This window comes from Carettochelys insculpta, chromosome 4 (genome assembly GCF_033958435.1).
Source record: "Carettochelys insculpta isolate YL-2023 chromosome 4, ASM3395843v1, whole genome shotgun sequence".
In the NCBI taxonomy this organism is placed as follows: Eukaryota; Metazoa; Chordata; order Testudines; family Carettochelyidae; genus Carettochelys; species Carettochelys insculpta.
The window spans coordinates 35060743-35080919 of record NC_134140.1 but is presented as its reverse complement, the minus strand read 5'-3'; the positions used below and the strand labels follow the sequence as shown (position 1 = coordinate 35080919).

The 20177-nt window shown below is 42.8% G+C and overlaps 2 protein-coding genes across 2 annotated transcripts in view; one reads left to right on the top strand and one right to left on the bottom strand.

Annotated features, from left to right (window-relative positions):
- Positions 1 to 591: 591 nt before the first annotated feature.
- On the bottom strand, positions 592 to 10847 carry SMIM20 (small integral membrane protein 20). Its single transcript, XM_074992571.1, has 3 exons — positions 10653 to 10847; positions 4235 to 4291; positions 592 to 1405 (listed from the first exon to the last, which is right to left on the bottom strand). Exons 1-3 carry the CDS (start codon positions 10759 to 10761, stop codon positions 1368 to 1370), a joined length of 204 nt encoding a protein of 67 aa, XP_074848672.1. The 5' UTR covers positions 10762 to 10847; the 3' UTR covers positions 592 to 1367.
- Positions 10848 to 15520: 4673 nt separating this feature from the next.
- Positions 15521 to 20177, top strand: part of SEL1L3 (SEL1L family member 3) — a 64889-nt gene continuing 60232 nt past the window's right edge. The window contains exon 1 of the mRNA XM_074991770.1: positions 15521 to 15873. Coding sequence (XP_074847871.1) covers positions 15811 to 15873 — 63 coding nt within the window. The 5' untranslated portion in view covers positions 15521 to 15810. The remainder of the gene's footprint in view (positions 15874 to 20177) is intronic.

Below are 20177 nucleotides of genomic sequence, written 5' to 3'. Positions count from 1 at the left end.
GGATTCTCCCCGCACAGGAACTAGGGAAGACAAGCGTAAGGCTGCTTTTTGAGGACCACCTCATGAGGCCTGATATAAGGGATTGGACAGGTCAGATCTTGGACTCATAGCAGATAACCTTTTTAGCAGGTGGCCTTGGTAGTGATGTGGCCAGTAACAGGTCTCCAAGTACTAAGTTATGTCACAGGCTTCAGACCAGATCCAGACTTAGGAGTGTTCAAAGATGCCTTCCCTGGTCCCTGAGCTGCAAGATTAGAGAGACAGCACAGAGTCCCATCTGTGATATTTAACTGGAGGTTGTGAGTGGTCTAACCCTGATTTGCTGCATTTCATATGCTAACGAATTCATCCCAGTTTGCTACAGAGGCTGTTCCATTTGAAGAAAACAGTGAAGTGCAGATAGTCTCTATTTTAGCTGGAAAATGTGGCCCAAATCTCGTTTCCTACGCATACAATCTACCTAAACAGTGGGAAATAAACATTTATATTGTTTTATTACTTCACAGTACTGTTGGACCTCATGCTATTCCCCCCCAAGAAGGAAATTGCTACAGTAACAAGAAATATCACAGCCATTTAAAGATTAATAGATTGTAAAGCCAAAAGAAACCTTTATTAGTCACCTTCTGCATGAGAGATCACAGAATTTCACCCAATAATTCCTCTATGAAGCCCAGAGATGTGGCTGAACTATAACACATTTTAGAAAAAAATCCAATTTTGATCGAATCCAATGATGAGCAGTCTGCCACCTTTTTGTTAAATTACTGCAGTGCTTAATTATATTCAGTGTAAAAAGGCATCCTCACAGAAAGACCCCACAAGACATCTACTACCCACGTTGACACTGTCAGTGATGGCTTCTATTTACAAAATAAAGATAATGAAATAAAGAACAACATGTACGCTAGTGAAAAATAAAAACATTTTGATTTGTTTACAGATTTAGTTTCATACTACATTCTTTCTGCATTGTTCCTCCCTCTTTTACTTCATCTGTATTTATGAATTCAGAAAGGAAAAGTCAAACAGTGGAGTAAGGAACAATGACCTGCATAATTTATTCTACTAATATTTATTTTGGGAGCAGCTACAGATTAACTCCCATAATAAGCACTCTTCTCTTCCCTCAAACATATGAAAAAGTGTTTTAACACTTAACTCAAAGATCACTCAGTCATCACACAGACCATTTTGTTCCACTAAGTACTGAACTTAAACAGCATTCACTGAAGTTACTACCCAAGCACTATATTGAGAATGAGAGTCCTTCTCCAGCAACACCTGAACTATACACTCCTTGTATGAGTCAAAACAGTTGCTCTGAACATGTCCATCTTCAGTCACACCTTGCGATGCACACAGTGTTACTTCCTTCCAAATGGATCAGACCATACTTTTAACCCTACAAATCAAACAAAAAAATAACACCATCAAGAGTTCGTAGACTTCTATAAACCAGAATAGACAATTATAATTGTCTGACCTTCTTCATGATAGGTCAGAGAACCACACACAGTAATTTCGGAATAAACCCCATAACTTCTGTTTGTCCTGTAGCACATCATTTGGAAAGACATGCAGTCTTGATTTAAAGAATTCATGTGATGGAGAATCCAGGTAAATTGTTCACTCTGAGCATTAAAACAACTGCAACTTATTTGTAGTCTGAATTTATTCTAGTTTCCATCTGTTAGTAGCCCTATAATCTAGATGAAAAGAGCTACCTCTCTGTCTCATGTAGGTACTTGTAGTAGACAGTGACATAGTCACTGCTTAAATTTTCTTTCGGATAAACAGAATGAGCTTCTGTAATTTCAATTCATAAGGCGCATCTTCCAGATCTCAACTCATTCTGCTAGTTCTTTTCTGAAACCCAGTCAAATTTCAACATCCTATTTAAAGTGTGGACTATCTAATTGGATATAATATTGAAATAATGCCAGATATAGAAATAATACCACTTCCCTGCTTCTCTTTGATATTCCCCTGCAGTTGACTTTACATTTTTATAAAAACATTGACACAAATAACCCTGTAATATATCTTAATAGATATGAACTATTTCAGAAACACAAATACCTTCCTGTCTACCATAACGAATTGCCAACCTTGAATGCCTAATAGCTAGTACCTTAAGCAAAGTAAACGTAAGGGCTATGAGAGGATTATCAGCAAGAATCTCTTTCGCTGGCACAGTATGCCAGAAAAGCTAGATGCAAACTGTAATAGAAGTTAATGAAATATTTCTGAAAATGGAAAGATACACGTTCAGTTCTACATTGTTGCTGAAGAGAAGCTTTTAATCAAGAAACTGAGGGCAAATGTACAGTTTTACAGTAAATCCTAGTCTACACACAGAAGCTGTATCAATTTTAATTGGTTTAGAAATCTACAGTTTAATCTGTACAACAAGATGTTCTGAAGCTTGCTTAAAAATGGCAGCTATCTTCCAAACAAAAAGGTGCTAATTGAATTAAATCAATATCAAAGCCAAGTTAGGTAATATGGTACGATTTCTGTGCAACAACCAGGCCCAAGAAAATTGTTTAGCACTACATCACACATTAAAACACTAAGCAAATGGGCAGATTTTTTTTAAACACACTCGCTTTTAATAGTATCAGAGAGGGAGCCCGTGCTAGTCTATATACTATCAAAACAGAAAAGCAGTCAAGGAGCACTTTAAAGACCAACAAAATAATTTATTAGGTGAGCTTTCGTGGGACAGACCCACTTCTTCAGACCATAGCCAGACCAGAACAGACTCAATATTTAAGGCACAGAGAACCAACAACAGTAATCAAGGTGGACAAATCAGAAAAAAATTGAGCAAGGTGAGCAAATCAGAGAGTAGAGGGGCATGAGCCCCTACAGTGACTCAGAAAATTCCCATCCCAGTTCAAACCACATGTTAATGTGTCGAATCTGAATATAGAAATAGTTCAGCAGTCTCTCTTTCAAGAGTGGTATGAAAATTTTTCTTCAGTAACATGCAAACTCTTAAGTCACTAACAGAATGGCCCACTCCATTAAAATGCACACTAACAGGTCTGTGGATCTGCAGTGTTTTTATGTCTGTTTTGTGCCCATTAACTCTTTGCCTAAGGGAGTTTGAAGCCTGTCCAATACACAAAGCATCTGGGCATTGTTGGCACATGATGGCATACATGATGTTAGTTGAGGAACATGAGAATGTGATTCTGTGACTAACCTGGTTAGGTCCAGTGATGGTATCTCCAGAAAAGATGTGGACAAAGCTGGCAGCGGGCTTTGTTGAAAGGAAAAGTTCCATGACTGCTGCTCCTGCGGTTTAGACTGTGGCTGTTGGTGACAATTCTCATAAGGTTGGGAGGTTGTCTGTCATCAGGATGCCACACTCCAGAACACCCTTGGTGACAGGCCTGTTCTCTCCTACAGACAACCTCCCAACCTTATGAGAATTCTCACCAACAGCCACAGTTCATACTGCAGGAACACCAAACCTGCAACTTTTCCTTGCAACAAAGCCCGCTGCCAACTTCGTCCACATCTCTCTTCTGGAGATACCATCACTGGACCTAACCAGGTTAGTTAAGAATCACAGGCACATTCTCATGTTCCTCAACTCACATCATATATGCCATCATGTGCCAACAATGCCCAGATGCTTTGTATATTGGACAGACTTCAAACTCCCTTAGACAGAGTTAATGGGAACAAAACAGACATAACACTGCAGAGCCACAAACCTGTTAGTCTGAATTTTAATGGAGTGGGCCATTCTGTTAACGACTTAAGAGTTTGCGTGTTACTGAAGAAAAACTGTCACATCACTCTTCAAAGAGAGACTGCCTATCTTTTATATTCAAATTCGACACATTAACACATGGTTTGAACCAGCATGGGAATTTTCTGAGTCAATATAGGGGCTCCTTGGCATACTTGGCTTCATCTAATTCTTGAACTCCACCCCCTTTCTGCCCCTCTACTCTCTGACTGGCTCACCTTGATTACTGTTTTTGGTTCTCTGTGCCTTAAATATTGAGTCTGTTCTGGTATGGCTATGATCTGAAGAAGTGGGTCTGTCCCACGAAAGCTCACCTGATAAATTATTTTGTCAGTCTTTAAAGTGCTACTTTACTGCTTTTTTGTTTTGACTCACTTTTGAAGTTTAAATCCTGAAATCATAGTTTTCGATTAGAATTTTAATAAATACATAGACACAGAAACATAGTACACAAACTGGATGTACCTGGAGGCTGAACATCCTCTTGAACAATACCAGATCGATTTGCTGCCTGTTCCTTCCCTAGCAAACACAACAAACAGTCAAATTGCACAAAAGAGACACCATATATTCTTGCAATAGCTAACAAAATGCTATGAATCAGAACAGCAGCAACACAGTAAAAAAAAAGTCTTCATGTGTTACACTGATGAACAGCAGTCTGCCCAGAAAAAATATAATAATCACAAAGCATGAAAGCTTGCACCTTATGCCAATAAACAGCAGGGCAATTTTTGGATATTATAACCAAACCAAAAAGAGATAATGTAAAAGGAAAGAGTACCTGCCTTTCCACGATAAAGTGTCAGTTATCGCAAAGAAGGTGATTTTAGGGTACATAACACCCTTAATGGAGTTAGATTTCAAAAACATTGTGAGCCCTTTCCCTGGGCTCTATCCAGGCTGGAGGTGGGCACCTACAAGTTGAGACTCTCAAAAATCGTTAATAATTTCCAAAAATCATTGCCTAAATTAGGCAGAACAAAATTCTAACTAAAATTATCACTCTTACAGACACTGCACATAATAAAAGTGAACTTGAAAGAAATAAGGGACACAAGAATTTTGATATATAATACGCATCACAAACAGTGAAATGAGAATAATTAACGGAACATAGTGATAAGAGTACAAAATATATAGTAATGACAAAGTAGGTCACCATGGATGGAAAGTGAAAGAAAGCAGCAGAGTCAGTGTAAAAAAAAATCTTTAATAGTATCATAGAGTATCTATGTATAGAAATTGAACGTTTGAATGACAAGAGAATAGAAACAGGGGTATACTACTGACTATCTGACTAGGATGCTGACTGTGAAGTGCTCAAGGAGATAAGAGAGCCTACAAAAACAGAAAACACAATGATAATGAAAGATTTCAACTATCCTCCTACTGCATACGTACACTGCCTCAGAAAGGTACAAAGGGATTCAAGTTAAATGATGGCTTCTTGGAGCAGCTCCTCCTAGAACCCATAAAAGGAGAAGCAATTCTTGAGTTAGTGCTAAGTGGCGCACAGGCTCTAGTCCAAGATGTGAATAAAGGTCAACTGACCACTAACACCAACCATAACATAGTTAAATTTAAAATCCTCCTTGGGGGAAGTGCCAAAGAAAAATATTTCATTAGCATTAACTTCAAAAAAGGGAAACTACACAAAAACGAGGAAGCCATTTAAACAGAAATTAAAGAGAACAATCAAAAGGGTGAAATGCTTTCAAACGATATGGACACTATTTAAAAACACCATGATACAAACTAAATCTGAAGAGCAACTAGCTAAAGGCGGGTGGTGGGGAGTAATAGCAAAGCTCTTTATAGTACCAGGGCCATGTCTACACTTAGGAAAAACATCGAAACCGCCAAACTAATGGCCAAATCTAAGAATACTAATGAGGCGCTGGAATGAATATTCAGCTCCTCATTAGCATGCTGCCAGCCACAGCACTTCAAAAGTGCCGGGTTTTGCTTGCGCACAGCTCGTCTACACGGCGGGTCCTTTTCAAAAGGACCCTGCAAACACTGAAATCCCCTAATTCCTATCAGCTGATACCGTCATCCCAGGACTGCTTCCTTTACTCGATAGCTTTTGGTTAGCGAGTTTGTCAAAGGCTTTCTAAGACATCTGAAAACGTTTTAGTGACTGGAGTACACTTTTCCAAGTGTTTCTTTGACCTCCCTCAAAGAATTCTAATAGATTAGTGAGGCATGATTTCTTTTTATAAAAAGGATTCCGACTCTCTCAACATATGTACATTATGTATCAAATAATTTTGTTCTTTCAATATAATTTCATCCAGTATACCTGGTACACGACTTACTGCCCTATAATTGCCAGCATCTCCTCTGAGTTCGTTTTTAAAAATTGGTGTTGCAGAAACATTAATAGCTGACAGGAATAAGGGGATTTCAGTGTTTGCAGCATCCTTTTGAAAAGGACCCCTTGTAGATGAGCCGTGTGTGAGCGAAACACGCCACTTTCGAAGTGCTGCAATCGGCAGCATGCGAATGAGGCACTGAATATTCATTTCAGCGCCTCATTACTATTCTTCAATTTGGCCTTAGCATGGACATTTCCAAGTTTTTCCTAAGTGTAGTTGCAGCCCAAGAGCAGGAAACATGCTAAACAAGCAGTCAGAGCCACTGGATGATCAAGGCACTAACAAAGCAGTGAAGGAAGCAAAATAAATTTTTCCCCAACAATCTTCACCGCAGTGTATGTAGGGGAGAAGATCCCCACACTGAGCCATTATTTTTAGGTAACAAATCTGTTTAACAATCCTCAGATGATGTGTCAATAGAGGAGATTTTAGAATACATTAGAATGCTGAATAGTGAGAGATAGCCATGTTAGTCTGTATTCTCTGCGATTTATATATTGAGTCTGTTCTGGTATGGCTATGATCTGAAGAAGTGGGTCTGTCCCCCAAAAGCTCATTACCTAATAAATTATTTTGTTAGTCTTTAAAGTGCTACTTCACTGCCCTTTTTTTTTTTTTTTTTTTTTTTAAAAAAAAATAGAATACTGGTTATTTAGGACTTCCAAAATGCATTTAGAATGCATTAACAGGCATATCGTGAGCAAGGCATGAGAGGTCATTCTTTCACTGATTAGGCCTCAGTTGAAGTACTGTGTCCAGTTCTGGGCACCACATTTCTCCTTGGCCTCCGAGGACAGGACACAGAACAATGGGCTTAAACTACAGCAAGGGAGGTTTAGACTGGACATTAGGAAAAACTTCCTAACTGTCAGGGTGGTAAGCACTGGAATACATTGTCTAGGGAGATTGTGAAATCTCCATTGCTGGAGATTTTTAAGAGCAGGTTAGACAGACACCTATCAGGAATGGTCTAGAGACGATGCTTGGTCTTGGTGAAAGGGTAGGGAACTGGACTCAATGACCTCTTGAGGTCTCTTCCAGTTCTAGTGTTCTAGCATGCTATGATTCTACATTGATTATTAAACACTATTAAGTAAGTAGTAAGGATCCAGTCTTCTGAAGGAATTCAAATACAGTAAACTCTTGCATATCCAGCATTCTATCATCTGGAACTCTTAAACAACCAGCATTTTAACTACAAGTCAATTTTAGTTATGTGTTCCATAAGTACAGTATAGTCAAAGTAAATACAAATAAATATAGCAAGTACAATATAAGTTTGCAGTGTATAATACTAGTGTTGTTGGTAAATAAAGTACTCTGCATACATATTTGTTTGTTCCTTAATATCTAATCTTGTTTTTCTTTAGTGTTATGCATTGCTAGGTATACCTCTCTATTATCCAGAATATTTGAATATATGGTAACCCCCCAGTCCTGAGGCTGTCAGATATGAAAAAGTTTGCTGTATTAAATTACATACTACAGTTAATGGTTCTGCAACACCAATTTTTAAAAATGAACTCAGAGGTGATGCTGGCAATTACAGGGCAGTAAGTCCTGTACCAGGCATACTGGATGAAACTATATTAAAAGAAAAAAATTATCACATACATAAAAGGAAATCATGCCCCACCACTCTATTAGAATTGTTTGAGGGAAGTCAAAGAAACACGTGGACAAGTATGCTCCAGTCACAAAAACGTTTTCAGATGTTTCAGAAAGCCTTTAACAAATTCCCTAACCAAAAGCTATCAAGTAAGGTAAGCAGTCCTGGGATGACAGTACCTTCCCTCTTATGGATCAGTAACAAATAAAGAAGATAGAAAATAAAGGGTAGGAAAAAATTATTGCTTATCACACTGGATAAAATTGGGTCTCTCAAAAATCTGTATTGTTGACTATATTCATTCATGATCTGGAAAAGGGGATGAACTGAAAGAGGCAAAATTTGCAGATGATTTCTCAAGGTAGTGCAAAGCTGACAGCAGAGTAGGAGATCTCACTAACAGGAATAACCAGGTCACAAAATGGCATTTGAAATTCAATACTGTTAATTGCAAAACAATGTGCACTGGAAAAACAATTCCAACTATCCATACAACATGATAAGGTCTAAATTAGCTGTTATCACTCAAGAGAGTGACCTTGGAATCTTTATGGGTAATTCTCTGAAAACATCTATGCAATGTCATTCAAAAAAGCTGATAGAATGTTAATCACCACCAGAAAAGGGATAGATAATAAAACATAAAATATCATAATGCCACTATATACATGCATGGTACCAAACCTTGAAAAATGCCTGCAGATATTGTCACCCCATCTCACAATATGATAGCATTGGAAACAGAAAAGAGCAACAAAAATGAGTATAGAACAACTTCCATATGAGGCTAGATTACAAAAAAGACTGGGACTGTTCACCTTAGAAAAAGAGTATTAAAAAGAGAATATGATAGAGGTATATAAAATCCGAATGGTATGGAAATAAACACGGATGCTTTATTTATCCCTTTACATAACACAAGAACCAGAAGTCACCCAATGAAATTAACAGATGAAGGGTTTAAAACAAAAGACATAGTTAATCTGTGGAACTCACTGCCCATGGGATGTTGTGAAGTCTAAAAGTACAACTGGATTTAAAAAAATATTTTTCAATAAGCTTGTGGAGGACAGGACATTCATCAAGTGCTATTAGCCCAAATAGTCAGAGCATAAATTCAAGCTGCATGTGTTTCAAACATGCAATTGCCAGAAGCTGGGACTGGACAACGGGATGCCATTCAATCATTGCCCTGTTCTGTTCATTCAGTATGAGGCATCTGACACCGGTCACTGTTGGAATTCAAGATTGGACTAGATGGACCTGGATAGACAGACAGATTGGTCTGGCCTAGTATCGTGATTTTTACAAAATGGGAGTGTGGTTATTATACCATAATGTGTTTTACTATAGAGAGCTATTAGCACTGCACATTATATTTCCCTGACACTTGCCAACAGAAGAACATATTTGCTGTAAGTTTCCACTTGAGCTATTTATGCAGAAGAATTCCTAGTCCAGTGTCTATTAGAGGCTGCCCCCTTCCATTCCAGAAGACAGGGAAGGAGAGCACCTGTGACAGAGTTGGAAGGGAAGACTCACACTTGTTGACCAAAGAGACGGGAAACTGAAGCTGAAGAGAGATACAACTGTGGAAGGAGCAGCTAGGGCTGTGATCTGGGAGCGGAAATATCACTAGGAACAAAGGAGAAGCTGGGAGATGGACTATATCAAAATGTACATGGGCAAGAAGGAATAAACATCAACATTGAACAGGCAACCTTAATTCTACAGTTTCTGAACTTCTGAGTGCTTGACTTTGTATCGTAATAAAGTTCTTTCAGCATATTATTTTGTGTGCAATTTATATATAAACTACATTGTAAAGAAGAACAGGATATGGATAAAAGTGATCAGATTTGATAGGAAATAGAGCAGAAAATATATTTTTAGGAAGCTTCAGTCTGAATAAGTGGATATTCCCTAACAGATCATAAGTGCTTACCAACTAACATGGCAGTTCAACTGAAATAAAATGAAGGTCCCTCTGAGGTAGCCATGAAAATAACGTTATATTTTCCCATAGTGGGTCAGACAAAAAGTCCATGCAGCGCAGGATCCTGTCTTCTGACCATAGCCAATGCTAGATGTCCCAGAGGGAAAGAATAGAACGGGTAATCATCAAGTGATCCAGCTGCTGTCACTTACCTGACAAACGGCTGACTAACAAAACAAAACTTGAATCTCTGAGACAGCCAGCCAAGAGGTTGGGGTGCGCTGAACAAAAGGGATTCATGGGGGGGAAATAACAAAAGACTATGTCTAGCACTTCTGCAAACATTTTGTCTCTCCATGATGATAAATAACACTTATGAACAGTATCTGTCAACAAAAAAGCTCTGTAGACGCACACAGGTGGTGGGGTTCTGTCAACAGATAAGGCTTCTGCTTCACCAGGGAGCCCTCTTTGCTAAGCTTTCAGTTGGCCATTCTGTTGGACGAGCTCCTCTGATAAAAACGTCTCTCGACAGAGCAAACCGCATGGACGTGATCTGTCGACAGACGTTTTTGCCAGAGGGGCTTTTCCAACAGCTACTTCTGTCACCATATAGCTGCAGTGTAGACGTAGCCCAAGCGATCAGGAAAGTCCAGGAGGGATAACTCCGAGGGCAAACAAAGTACTTACGGCGGGGATGGGACACAGGCGTGTAGTGAGGGCGAGGCCCGGGCTTATAGCGGGAGGGAAGCTCGGTGGGGCGCGCACGAAAAGGGTCTGCTCATTAAGCCCGTGGCCTTCCCGGGAGGGCAGGGGAAGGGCGGCGGGCACGTGGCACCCTACAAACAAGAGGGCCCGGGCACCGCCGGGAGGAAGGGGCCTCCAGGGTGGGGCGCAGACCGCGGGGGGCGGAACCGCGGGGCTCACGTGAGGCTCGGCGTTGGGGGCCGTACTCACTGTATTGCTCCATGTGCAGCAACGGCCGGAAGTAGATGGGGTAAAAGGCCGCCCCCACCACGACAACGAACCCGCCGAAGATAAGCAGCGTCCGGGTTATCCCCGCCATGGCGCTAAGTGCCAAGGCCAAACCCCCCGCGCTAGCGGTAACGACAGTCTCTGACCTCGCACTGACGTTAGCGCGCTTCCGCTTCCGGGGCAAGTGCGGAGACATGGCGAAGCTGGGCTCTCCACCATGCCAGAGGTGTAAGTCACGCCCCCTTCCGGAGCCCCGCTTCCGCGTTGTCACAGCTTCACCTTGGGGGTCCACAGCTCAGCCTCCGGGAGCGTGTCATAGGCGGGCTGCGAGTTCCGGAAGGCGGGGCCTGGTACGTCACGTCCGTGCGCCCGTAACTATAGTAGGCCGGGAAAGGCTGCACGGCTGGTGACAATGTCTCCGCTGATGAATTGTGTGCTGGGCTGGGCTGGGCTTGGAACGGAAACCTTGGTGTGCGCACGGACGGACACGTAGGAGAGGGAGGGGGACACAATGGTTCCCGAAGGAGTTGCATCGTAGGCAGGGGGCTAGAGGCGTCACCTTTGCCTAGTTTCCTCTAGGTTCAGAATAACACGGGTATTAGCCAGGCGCTCGGGATCCTTCACGTGTCACATTTTTAATGCCCCGTCATTCCCCCTAGCGGAGCTTTTCGTTGTGATTTAAAAGTGTTTGTTACACTACATCCTGCACTGCACAGTAGCATGGGTATAGAGTCCAATAACAGGTCTCAGAGGGGTAGCCCAGTTACTCCGTAGCTTCAAAAACAAGAAGTCCTGTGGTACTTCATAGACTAACAGATATTTTGGAGCATAAACTTTCGTGAGAAAAGACCCGCTTCCCGAGATGCATCTGCCAAAGTGGGTCTTTGCCAATGAAACCTTATGCTTCAAAATATCTGTTAGTCTATAAGGTGCCACAGGATGACTTCTTGGTTTAGTCTAATAACAGGCCATCTCCATTGTGCCTTTCATCATAACTGATCCTAAATGAATTACAAACCTGGACAGTAACCAGCTCATCCATCACGGAAGTGCAAATCCTTTCAATGTCATATGATGACCCACAAAGTGAATGATATTATATCCAATGGAAACTACTAATAAATTCTAATGCCTTCATCATACAGGAAGAGGAATGTGTATGATTTGAGGCACTGCAGAACAAGCAAATAAGTTGGTGAGGTTTTTTATTCTATTTGTATACATCTAGAGGTGCCCAACTGGCTTTTTCCGCAGGTAACGAGCCTGATACTGATTCTAGCTGAATCCATTTCCTTTGGTGCTTTGAATTTAACCTGCAAAGAGAAAGAAATTGCTTGTGAGAGCATCATCAATCATTTGTACAGAAGACTTATTTTTAAAAAAATTATGTGCTACTTGGTTTTTGCATTACAAATATCAGTTGAGGATGTCCAGGTCAGTCTTTTGTGGTTTTGCTGGAGGTTTTTCCACACCAGATATGTATGAGTTCTCAGTTTTCAATAGAAGGTAAAAGGATGTTGAATTTTTAACAGCTTTTGCTGCCCCATGGCTACGTCTACACGTGAAGCCAACATCGAAATAGCTTATTTCGATGTAGCAACATCGAAATAGGCTATTTCGATGAATAACGTCTACACGTCCTCCAGGGCTGGCAACGTCAATGTTCAACTTCGACGTTGTGCGGCACCACATCGAAATAGGCGCTGCGAGGGAACGTCTACACGCCAAAGTAGCGCACATCAAAATAAGGGTGCCAGGCACAGCTGCAGACAGGGTCACAGGGCGGACTCAACAGCAAGCCACTCCCTTAAAGGGCCCCTCCCAGACACAGTTGCACTAAACAACACAAGATACACAGAGCCGACAACTGGTTGCAGACCCTGTGCCTGCAGCATGGATCCCCAGCTGCCGCAGCAGCAGCCAGAAGCCCTGGGCTAAGGGCTGCTGCCCACGGTGACCATAGAGCCCTGCAGGGGCTGGGGAGAGAGCATCTCTCAACCCCCCAGCTGATGGCCGCCATGGAGGACCCAGCAATTTCGACGTTGCGGGACGCGGATCGTCTACACGGTCCCTACTTCAACGTTGAACGTCGAAGTAGGGCGCTATGCCGATCCCCTCATGAGGTTAGCGACTTCGACGTCTCGCCGCCTAACGTCGAAGTTAACTTCGAAATAGCGCCCGACGCGTGTAGCCGCGACGGGCGCTATTTCGAAGTTAGTGCCGCTACTTCGAAGTAGCGTGCACGTGTAGACACAGCTCATGTGTTTTGTTAGGTATAAGAGTGGGCTGTATTACCAAAAACTGAATAATAAAAGTCACTGCCCTTTTCAGATAATCAGCTTTCATTTGCTTGATGATTCTGTCATAAATCTACAATTACTTCTGTTGCCAACAGAGGCTATGTCTACACTAGAGGGTCTTGTCAACAAAACCCAGGGAGCATCCAGATTCCCCAGGCATTCTGACCACAGGAAATTGACAGAATGCAGCACTTTTGTCAACAGCTGTATCCCGCTCCCCAAGAGGCATAATTCCTCTGTCAACAGAGATCTTTTGACAGAGAGCCAGTCTGGATGTTCCGGGCATACTGGGAAGCCCTGTCTACTGTGCTTCTGGTTGTCCGTTTTGCCAATAGGGTGGCCAGGCAATCCAGCCTCTCTCTGTCTATCAGGCAGATTGTTCTTGCTATCCGCTTGGCAGTTTGGCCGCAATCTGTTGACAGTTTTATCTGAAGGTATTTTCCAGCAAAAACTTCTGAGGATAAATCGCTGTAATCTAGAGATAGCCAGAGTCTTTCAGGAGAAGCACATAGGACGTCATGGCTATGTTTACACTTGTCCCGTACTTTGAAGGGGGCAGGGCAATCAGGCTGATGGGAGATTACTAATGAAGTGCTGTGATAAATATGCAGCACTTCATTAGGCTAATTCTCCCTCGTGGCAACTTCAAAGTCTCAAACTCTGAAGTGCCTGCATACCATATAGCCACGGGCACTTGGAAGTTTGAGCCTTTGAAGTTGCCGTGGGGAAGAATTAGCCTAAAGAAGTGCTGCATATTCATCACAGCACGTCATTAGTAATCTCCCATCAGCCTGATTACCATGCCCCCTTCAAAGTATGGGGCAAGCGTAGACATAGCCAGTGTGAATCTTTAACGTAACAAGCTGCTCTCCCACTGTCCTTTTTGAGGGGAAAATAAACCCAACCCCTTTCATACTTTTGCATTATAAAAGAGCTGAATTTTCAGTTATGGATATTGAAAAGGACAAGCATTTGTGGTATGTGAAGGCATAGTTATCCGAAAGATTGTGTCCTTTCCAACCAGACACAAGTGTTTCAAGGACAGAACTTGTACATAGTACATTACTTAAGATGTTGGGATGTAGGGGTCATATCCTGCAAGGCTAAAAGTCAACAAAAAGAGGAAGCACACATGGCCCTACATACTATTTAAGGTCCATTTGGTCAGACATTAAAGGCTGAACATATGTGTAAATGGCATGCCAAAGCATATTGATTAGCCCCATGTAGTCTGGTTAGGTCAAGAAGCCCCTAAGCCTGTAAAACAGTGTGTTTCTGTGGGTCGACATAAATGACAGATAACACTGAACTCCATCATCTAATGCATCTCTTAATTACAGTGTGTCAGGAATATATATGAATCATTTAAACTCCATTATTAAATTGGCACAGTCCTGCCATATGTTTTATTGAAATTCAACTTTGAAAGCTTAAGTCAAATAGTACATTTTAGGTGAGCTGTTCATGGCAGCTACTATGCCTTCCTTTGTGTGTGGACAGTGCCTAACATGCTACAGGCTGTAGCATAATGCAGCTAATATTAATAGGAATAAAATGTGATAAGGACTTCAAACCATGCAGTCTGTTTTTCTGTAAGTTCTATAATTATGTGGTTCTGGTTAATAACTAATAAAATAAGGTGCACTTTTATAGAGATTGGACAGGTGTTTTCCAAGCACTTTACTAGCGTTAATTAATGAAGCCTTATAATTTATTCCAGTTTGACTGATGGATTCCTGAGGCACTGCAAAGTTAAGTGATGGGCCAAACATGACATGGAGAGTCTATAAAGGCAAACAATGCAAAAGGCTGGCATAAGGCCATGGGAATTGCCAGACTGGACCAAGACCCTAAGTCAGGGATCTGCAACCTGTGGCTATGGAGCCACATGGGGCTCTTTCAGGACTTCTTTGTGGCTCCCAGTGCCGTAACTGTAAAGTGAAAAAAAAATCCCTCCTGATTATTTTCAATAATTGGTGACTGTCTAAGAGCCCCAAAATGATACTTTCATATCTAAATAGCAAACCATATGTGATCTTGAAAGGTTGGATAATTCCCCCTAGTGTCCTCCAGGGAGAGAGAGAAGGTTTGGGAGCGAAAGTCAGGAAGACCGTGGTACAAACACACACATAACGTGAGGAAATAGAACATGTAAAAAGTTTGTGAAGGTCCTTTAGCAAACATGCATCACATTAGAAATCATTGAGTGTGCACTGTTCTTAAAACGGGTTACAAAAAGCATGACTTGAGATTATTTATTAAGGAAGTCTCCTATTCACATGCATTGCTGCTCTTGAATTATCGATTTTTTTTTTACCAAACTGGAAAAAAATGGCTCTTCTTGCTCTTTAGGTTGCTGCCCCCTGCCCTAGGACTAGCTAATCCAGTGTCCAACAGAGCTCAGCAGCAGGGGCTCCAGAACGTGGTGCAAGAACTCCCACAGCTTCAGCTTTGACATGACCTTTGTCACATTAGGTGTGACTCTAACTAGCTCCAGTGACTGTCCCCTCCTCCCCCTTCCCCACAGGGTGGCAGGAAAGGGAAGGAACCGCACATTCCATGAAGCCTGTACACAGGCCGGGGAGACGCAGCCCCCGACTCGGATAAACGGGGCCAGAGACGCGCAAACCCAGCAGGCTCTGCCCCTCGCCATCCCCGCGCCCCCCGCACGCTGCACCTGCTGAGCGAGGCGCCAGCCCCGCCCAGGCCGCGCTCCAGGAAGCAGGATCTGCCTAGCGCCGTGGCCGGATCCCCGCCGTGGCCGCGCGCTCGGGCCGCCCTGCCCCTGGCACCGACTCGCCGCGCCCATGAGAGCAGCCGGCGCCTGAGCTCTCGGAAGCATGCGGCGCCCAGCGGAGCCCCGGCCAGTGCCCCGCGGGGGCCTCCTCCTGCTCTGGATGCTGGTGAGCTCGCGTCCCCCTCCCCGACACCTGCTGCCGCGCCGCGCCGCCCCGTCTAGCTCCACTTCGGGGCTGGCCGGGAACCCCCCGCCGCGGCGCGCTGAGCTGGGCTGGGCTGGGCTAGGCTGCGCTGCCAGCTCCTCGGCCCCCAGCAGGGGCCCCCTCCGCGCCCAGACCCGGCACCTGTGCAGGAACCTTCTCTGCTCTCCAGCACCCCCCTCTCGGTGCGCCCCAGTGCCCCCCACGCACACCCCCTGTACGCCTCTCCAGCCACCTCGGCACACCTCTAATAACCCCTCTGGACACCCCTGGATACCTCTCCATCTACCCCAGCACACCCCAAATTGCTCCCCCTGTACATCTGTACAGCCACCCCAGCATACTCTCTGTGCTCCTCTTCAGACACCCCAATACAGCCCTCGCACGCTCCCTATACATCTATTCATCCACCCCAGTGTACCTCCATGTACCCTGCCATCCATCCCTGTTCTTCCCCTAGCACACTCCCTGCGCCCCCATCCCAGCACAGCTCCTATACGCCTCCTCATCCGTCCCAGAACAGCGCACGGCGTACTCCCACTATACCACTCCATCTACCCAAGCACATGCCCAGTACACACTTCTATTCATCCCCACACATGTGCAGTACACCTACCAGCAGACCCACCGCACCCTAGCACCATCCCCCATACACCTCCAAGCACAGTCCCTGTACATCCCTTCATCCACACCAGCACATGCTCAGTATATCTTTCCGTCCATCCCAGCAGACCTTCAGTGCAGCTCCCAGCACACTCCCTTTTCACCTCATCACCCACACCAGCACATCCTCAGTACATCTTTCCCTCCATCCCAGCACACTCCCTATACATCCCTCCATCCATCCCAGCATACACCCAATGCACACCTCTGTCAACCTCAATACACTCCTGGGATACTCCTCTGACTCAGCACAAGCCTCCGCCCATCCACATGCAGTTGAAATACATTCGTCTTTCCAGCCACTCCAACCCATTCCCAATGCACGGCTGCACCCCAGTACACCCCTCCATCCACCACAGCACACATCCACTACAGCCCCCCCCCCCCCAGTACATCCATGCATCTACACCAACACACTCCCAGTACAACCCCAAACGTATTGTCAGTAAGTTTCCCACACTCACATCCATAATACATACCCTCCATACTCCTTCCCATACACACAAAGCTGGCCCTACCCTGCCATCTCTCCATTAGTCTGTCCCACCACACACTTATTTTTTCTTCATAATCCCCCCTTTTTTCCTTTTTATTGCTTCCCCAAGAAATACATCTGCCACCGTACACAGCCCTTCCTTCTGTAATCCTGTTCCTACGCAACTGTCCCTCTCCTCATCAACACTCCATCCTTCTTCCAAGCCTCATCAAAACATACTCCTATTTCCATTTCCAGGAATGATGATGATGATGATGATGATAATGATAATGACTTCCAGTACCAACTCCTCCAATTTTTTTCTAACACTGATTTAAAAAAAAAAATTCTTCTGCTTTTCTGTGGACAGTATTTTAAACAAAGTATTAGCCTATTTACAGATCTTAAGTGTCTCTCTAGACTCTGGAAAATTGGACTTTTAAAGTCTTTTTATCATTTGTACAACTGTACTTTGTACTCTTACCCATCGCTTTTTCACAGATCTTTATTTCAGCCTTCATGAATAAAAGTAATATTTCTAGACTTCAGGTTACAAGTACTTAAGTACAGTCCTTGTACAGGGTCCAATTATGCAGCTCCTACTTATGAACAATTATTATTGAAAAGATGAATCCCCTTTTCTCTGTAGGGTTGTATTCATTTGAATTCTAGCAATATAGGGCTGGACGGGACATTGAGAACTCATCAAGTACTCTCTCCTGCTTGAAAACGGGGCAAAGTAAATCCAAATAATCTATGGCACTTGTCTGTGTAATCTGGTCATAAAAACCTCCCAAAATGAGAATTCTGTGACTTCCTGTAGAAGAGCATATGAGAGCTTAGTTATCCATATAATTAGTTGTTTTTTTTTTTTGTAATACCTAATCTAAATCTCCCTTGCTGAAGATTGAGCCCATTACTTCTTGTCCTACCTTCACAATCCTCTTTATAACACCTGTTAACATATTTGAAGACTAAAACCTGCTCTTTCCCTGAGTTTTTTCTCAAGACTAAAAAGGACCAGTTGTTTTAACCTTTTCTGAAAGGTCAGGTTTTCTATACCTTTTATCATTTTTATTACTCTTCTGTGGACTTTCTGCTGTTTGTCCATGTCTTTCTTAAAGTATGTTGCCCAGAGTTGTACACAGTTGTCTGGCTGTGCCTAGCAGAGCACTCTAACATTAAACACGCCTGATAATATGTCCCAGAATGATATTAGTCTTTCTTGAAACTGTCTCATATTATTAACTCATTGTCAGTTTCTGATTTGGTTTAACCCTCAGATCCTTTCCAGCTCTGCTATTATCTAGCCAGTTATTCCCCATTTTATTTCTGTTGTGCATTCAATTTTTTTTTCTTTGCACTTTATTGAATTTCATCTTATGATCAAAAACCAAATCTACAATTTGTCAATGTCATTTTCAATTTTAATGTTGTCTTCCAAAGTACCTTGCAGCCTGCTGTCATCCATGAATTTTATGTGCATACTTTCCACTATGTTATCCAAGTCATTTATGAAAATCAATAGTACCAGACCCAAGACTTAACTCCTATAGAATTCTATTATGTATATTCCCCCACACCCGTTTGACATCAAACCATTGATAACTACTCTTTGGCTACATCTACACAAGAGGCTTTTCCCAGGAAAATTGAACTTTTGTCCGGAACAACCATGGAATGTCTACACACAAAATGCTCTTTGTTGACAGTTCGTGACAAAACCCAGCACATCCATCAGTAGTGTTATATCTCTCCTCATTCAGGTATAATGCTTGTCTCAACAGGGTTCTGTAGCCCAAATGGCCATTTAGATGCTCCAGGGCCCTTTTGTCAACAGACAGGGCTTCTGGTTCACCAGGCAGCCCTGTTTGTAGAGCTTCCAGTTGGCTGTTCTGTCGAGAGAGGGCCAGGCAGTCTGGCTGCTCTCTGTCAACAGAGAGGATTGCTCTTTCAATCTGCTTTTATGCGTAGATGCACTCTGTCGACAGAAGTTTTGCTGGGAAATCCCTTCCAACAGTGACTGCTGTTGACAGAGGCTTCTTGTGTAGAGATAGCGTTTGAGTACGATCTTTCAACCAGCAGTGTACGAACCTAATAGTGATATGATCTGGGCCACGTTTAACTAGTTTTTTATGGGAATGTCAGGTGGGACTGTGTCCAAAGTCTTGCTAAGATTAAGATTTATCATTTCTTCTGCTTCTACCCTACCTGTTAAACCAGCAATCTTGCTAAAAATGGAAATTAGATTGGTTTGGCGTGATTTTTTCTTGACAAATCCATTCTACCCATTTCTAATAACCCTGTTATCCTCTAGGTGCATATAAAGGGACTGTTTAATAATTTGTTCTGGTGTTTCTCCAAACATCAAACTAGGATGATGGATCTACAATTTCCCAAGTCCTCTTCGTTCCCCCTTTTAAAGATAGGTCATACGTTTGCCCTTCTCCAGTACTCTGGGATGTCACCCAGTCCTCCAGGAGTTCCTGAAGATAATTACTGATAGTTCTGGGGTTACATTAGTTAGTTCCTTAAGTATCCTAGGATGGATTTCATTAGGTCCTGCCAATTTTAACTGCATCCAACTTATCTGAATATTCTTTAATCTGGTCTCGTGTTTTGATTAAGGATTGCACGTGAGAGCTAAAGTTGAAGAGTTGATTACATTAATCTGGTAACTTATACTTCATGAAGACAGCAGGGGCAAGATTTTCACAAAATTTTCAGCACCTACAACCAAGACCACATTTTCAGAAGAGTTCAATGTTGTAAAAGCATCAGCATCACTCTGTAAACTGCTATATCCTGAGTGCTTTTGAAAATCTGGCTTTATATAGGTGCCTAAATGGGAGTTTTCCAAATCTGGCCCCAGCTGTGAGTTTTGAGAAGCTGAACATCGGACCCAGAGCCTTTGAAATACCGTGGCATCAGATTTCAGCGGGCAATGTACATAACTCTTGTTGACACCATTTAAAATTATTTCATGTCATTTTTTGTACACAAAGAGGAAGAAAAAAGCTTTTCCTAATTTCTTTTCTTATTGTCAACATTTATCTTGAGAATGCTGCATGTTTCCTTGTAAAAAGGATTGTGTTTCTCTCTGCTCCATAGTCTTAGGTCAGGCTTTAGA

Coding starts and splice junctions, on each gene's coding strand:
- SMIM20 (XM_074992571.1), bottom strand. CDS start 10,761: ATGGCGGGGATAACCCGGACGCTGCTTATCTTCGGCGGGTTCGTTGTC. Junction 4,292..10,652: donor GCTGCACATGGAGCAATACA/GTGAGTACGGCC, acceptor TGTGTTTGCTAG/GGAAGGAACAGGCAGCAAAT. Junction 1,406..4,234: donor AGAGGATGTTCAGCCTCCAG/GTACATCCAGTT, acceptor TTTGATTTGTAG/GGTTAAAAGTATGGTCTGAT.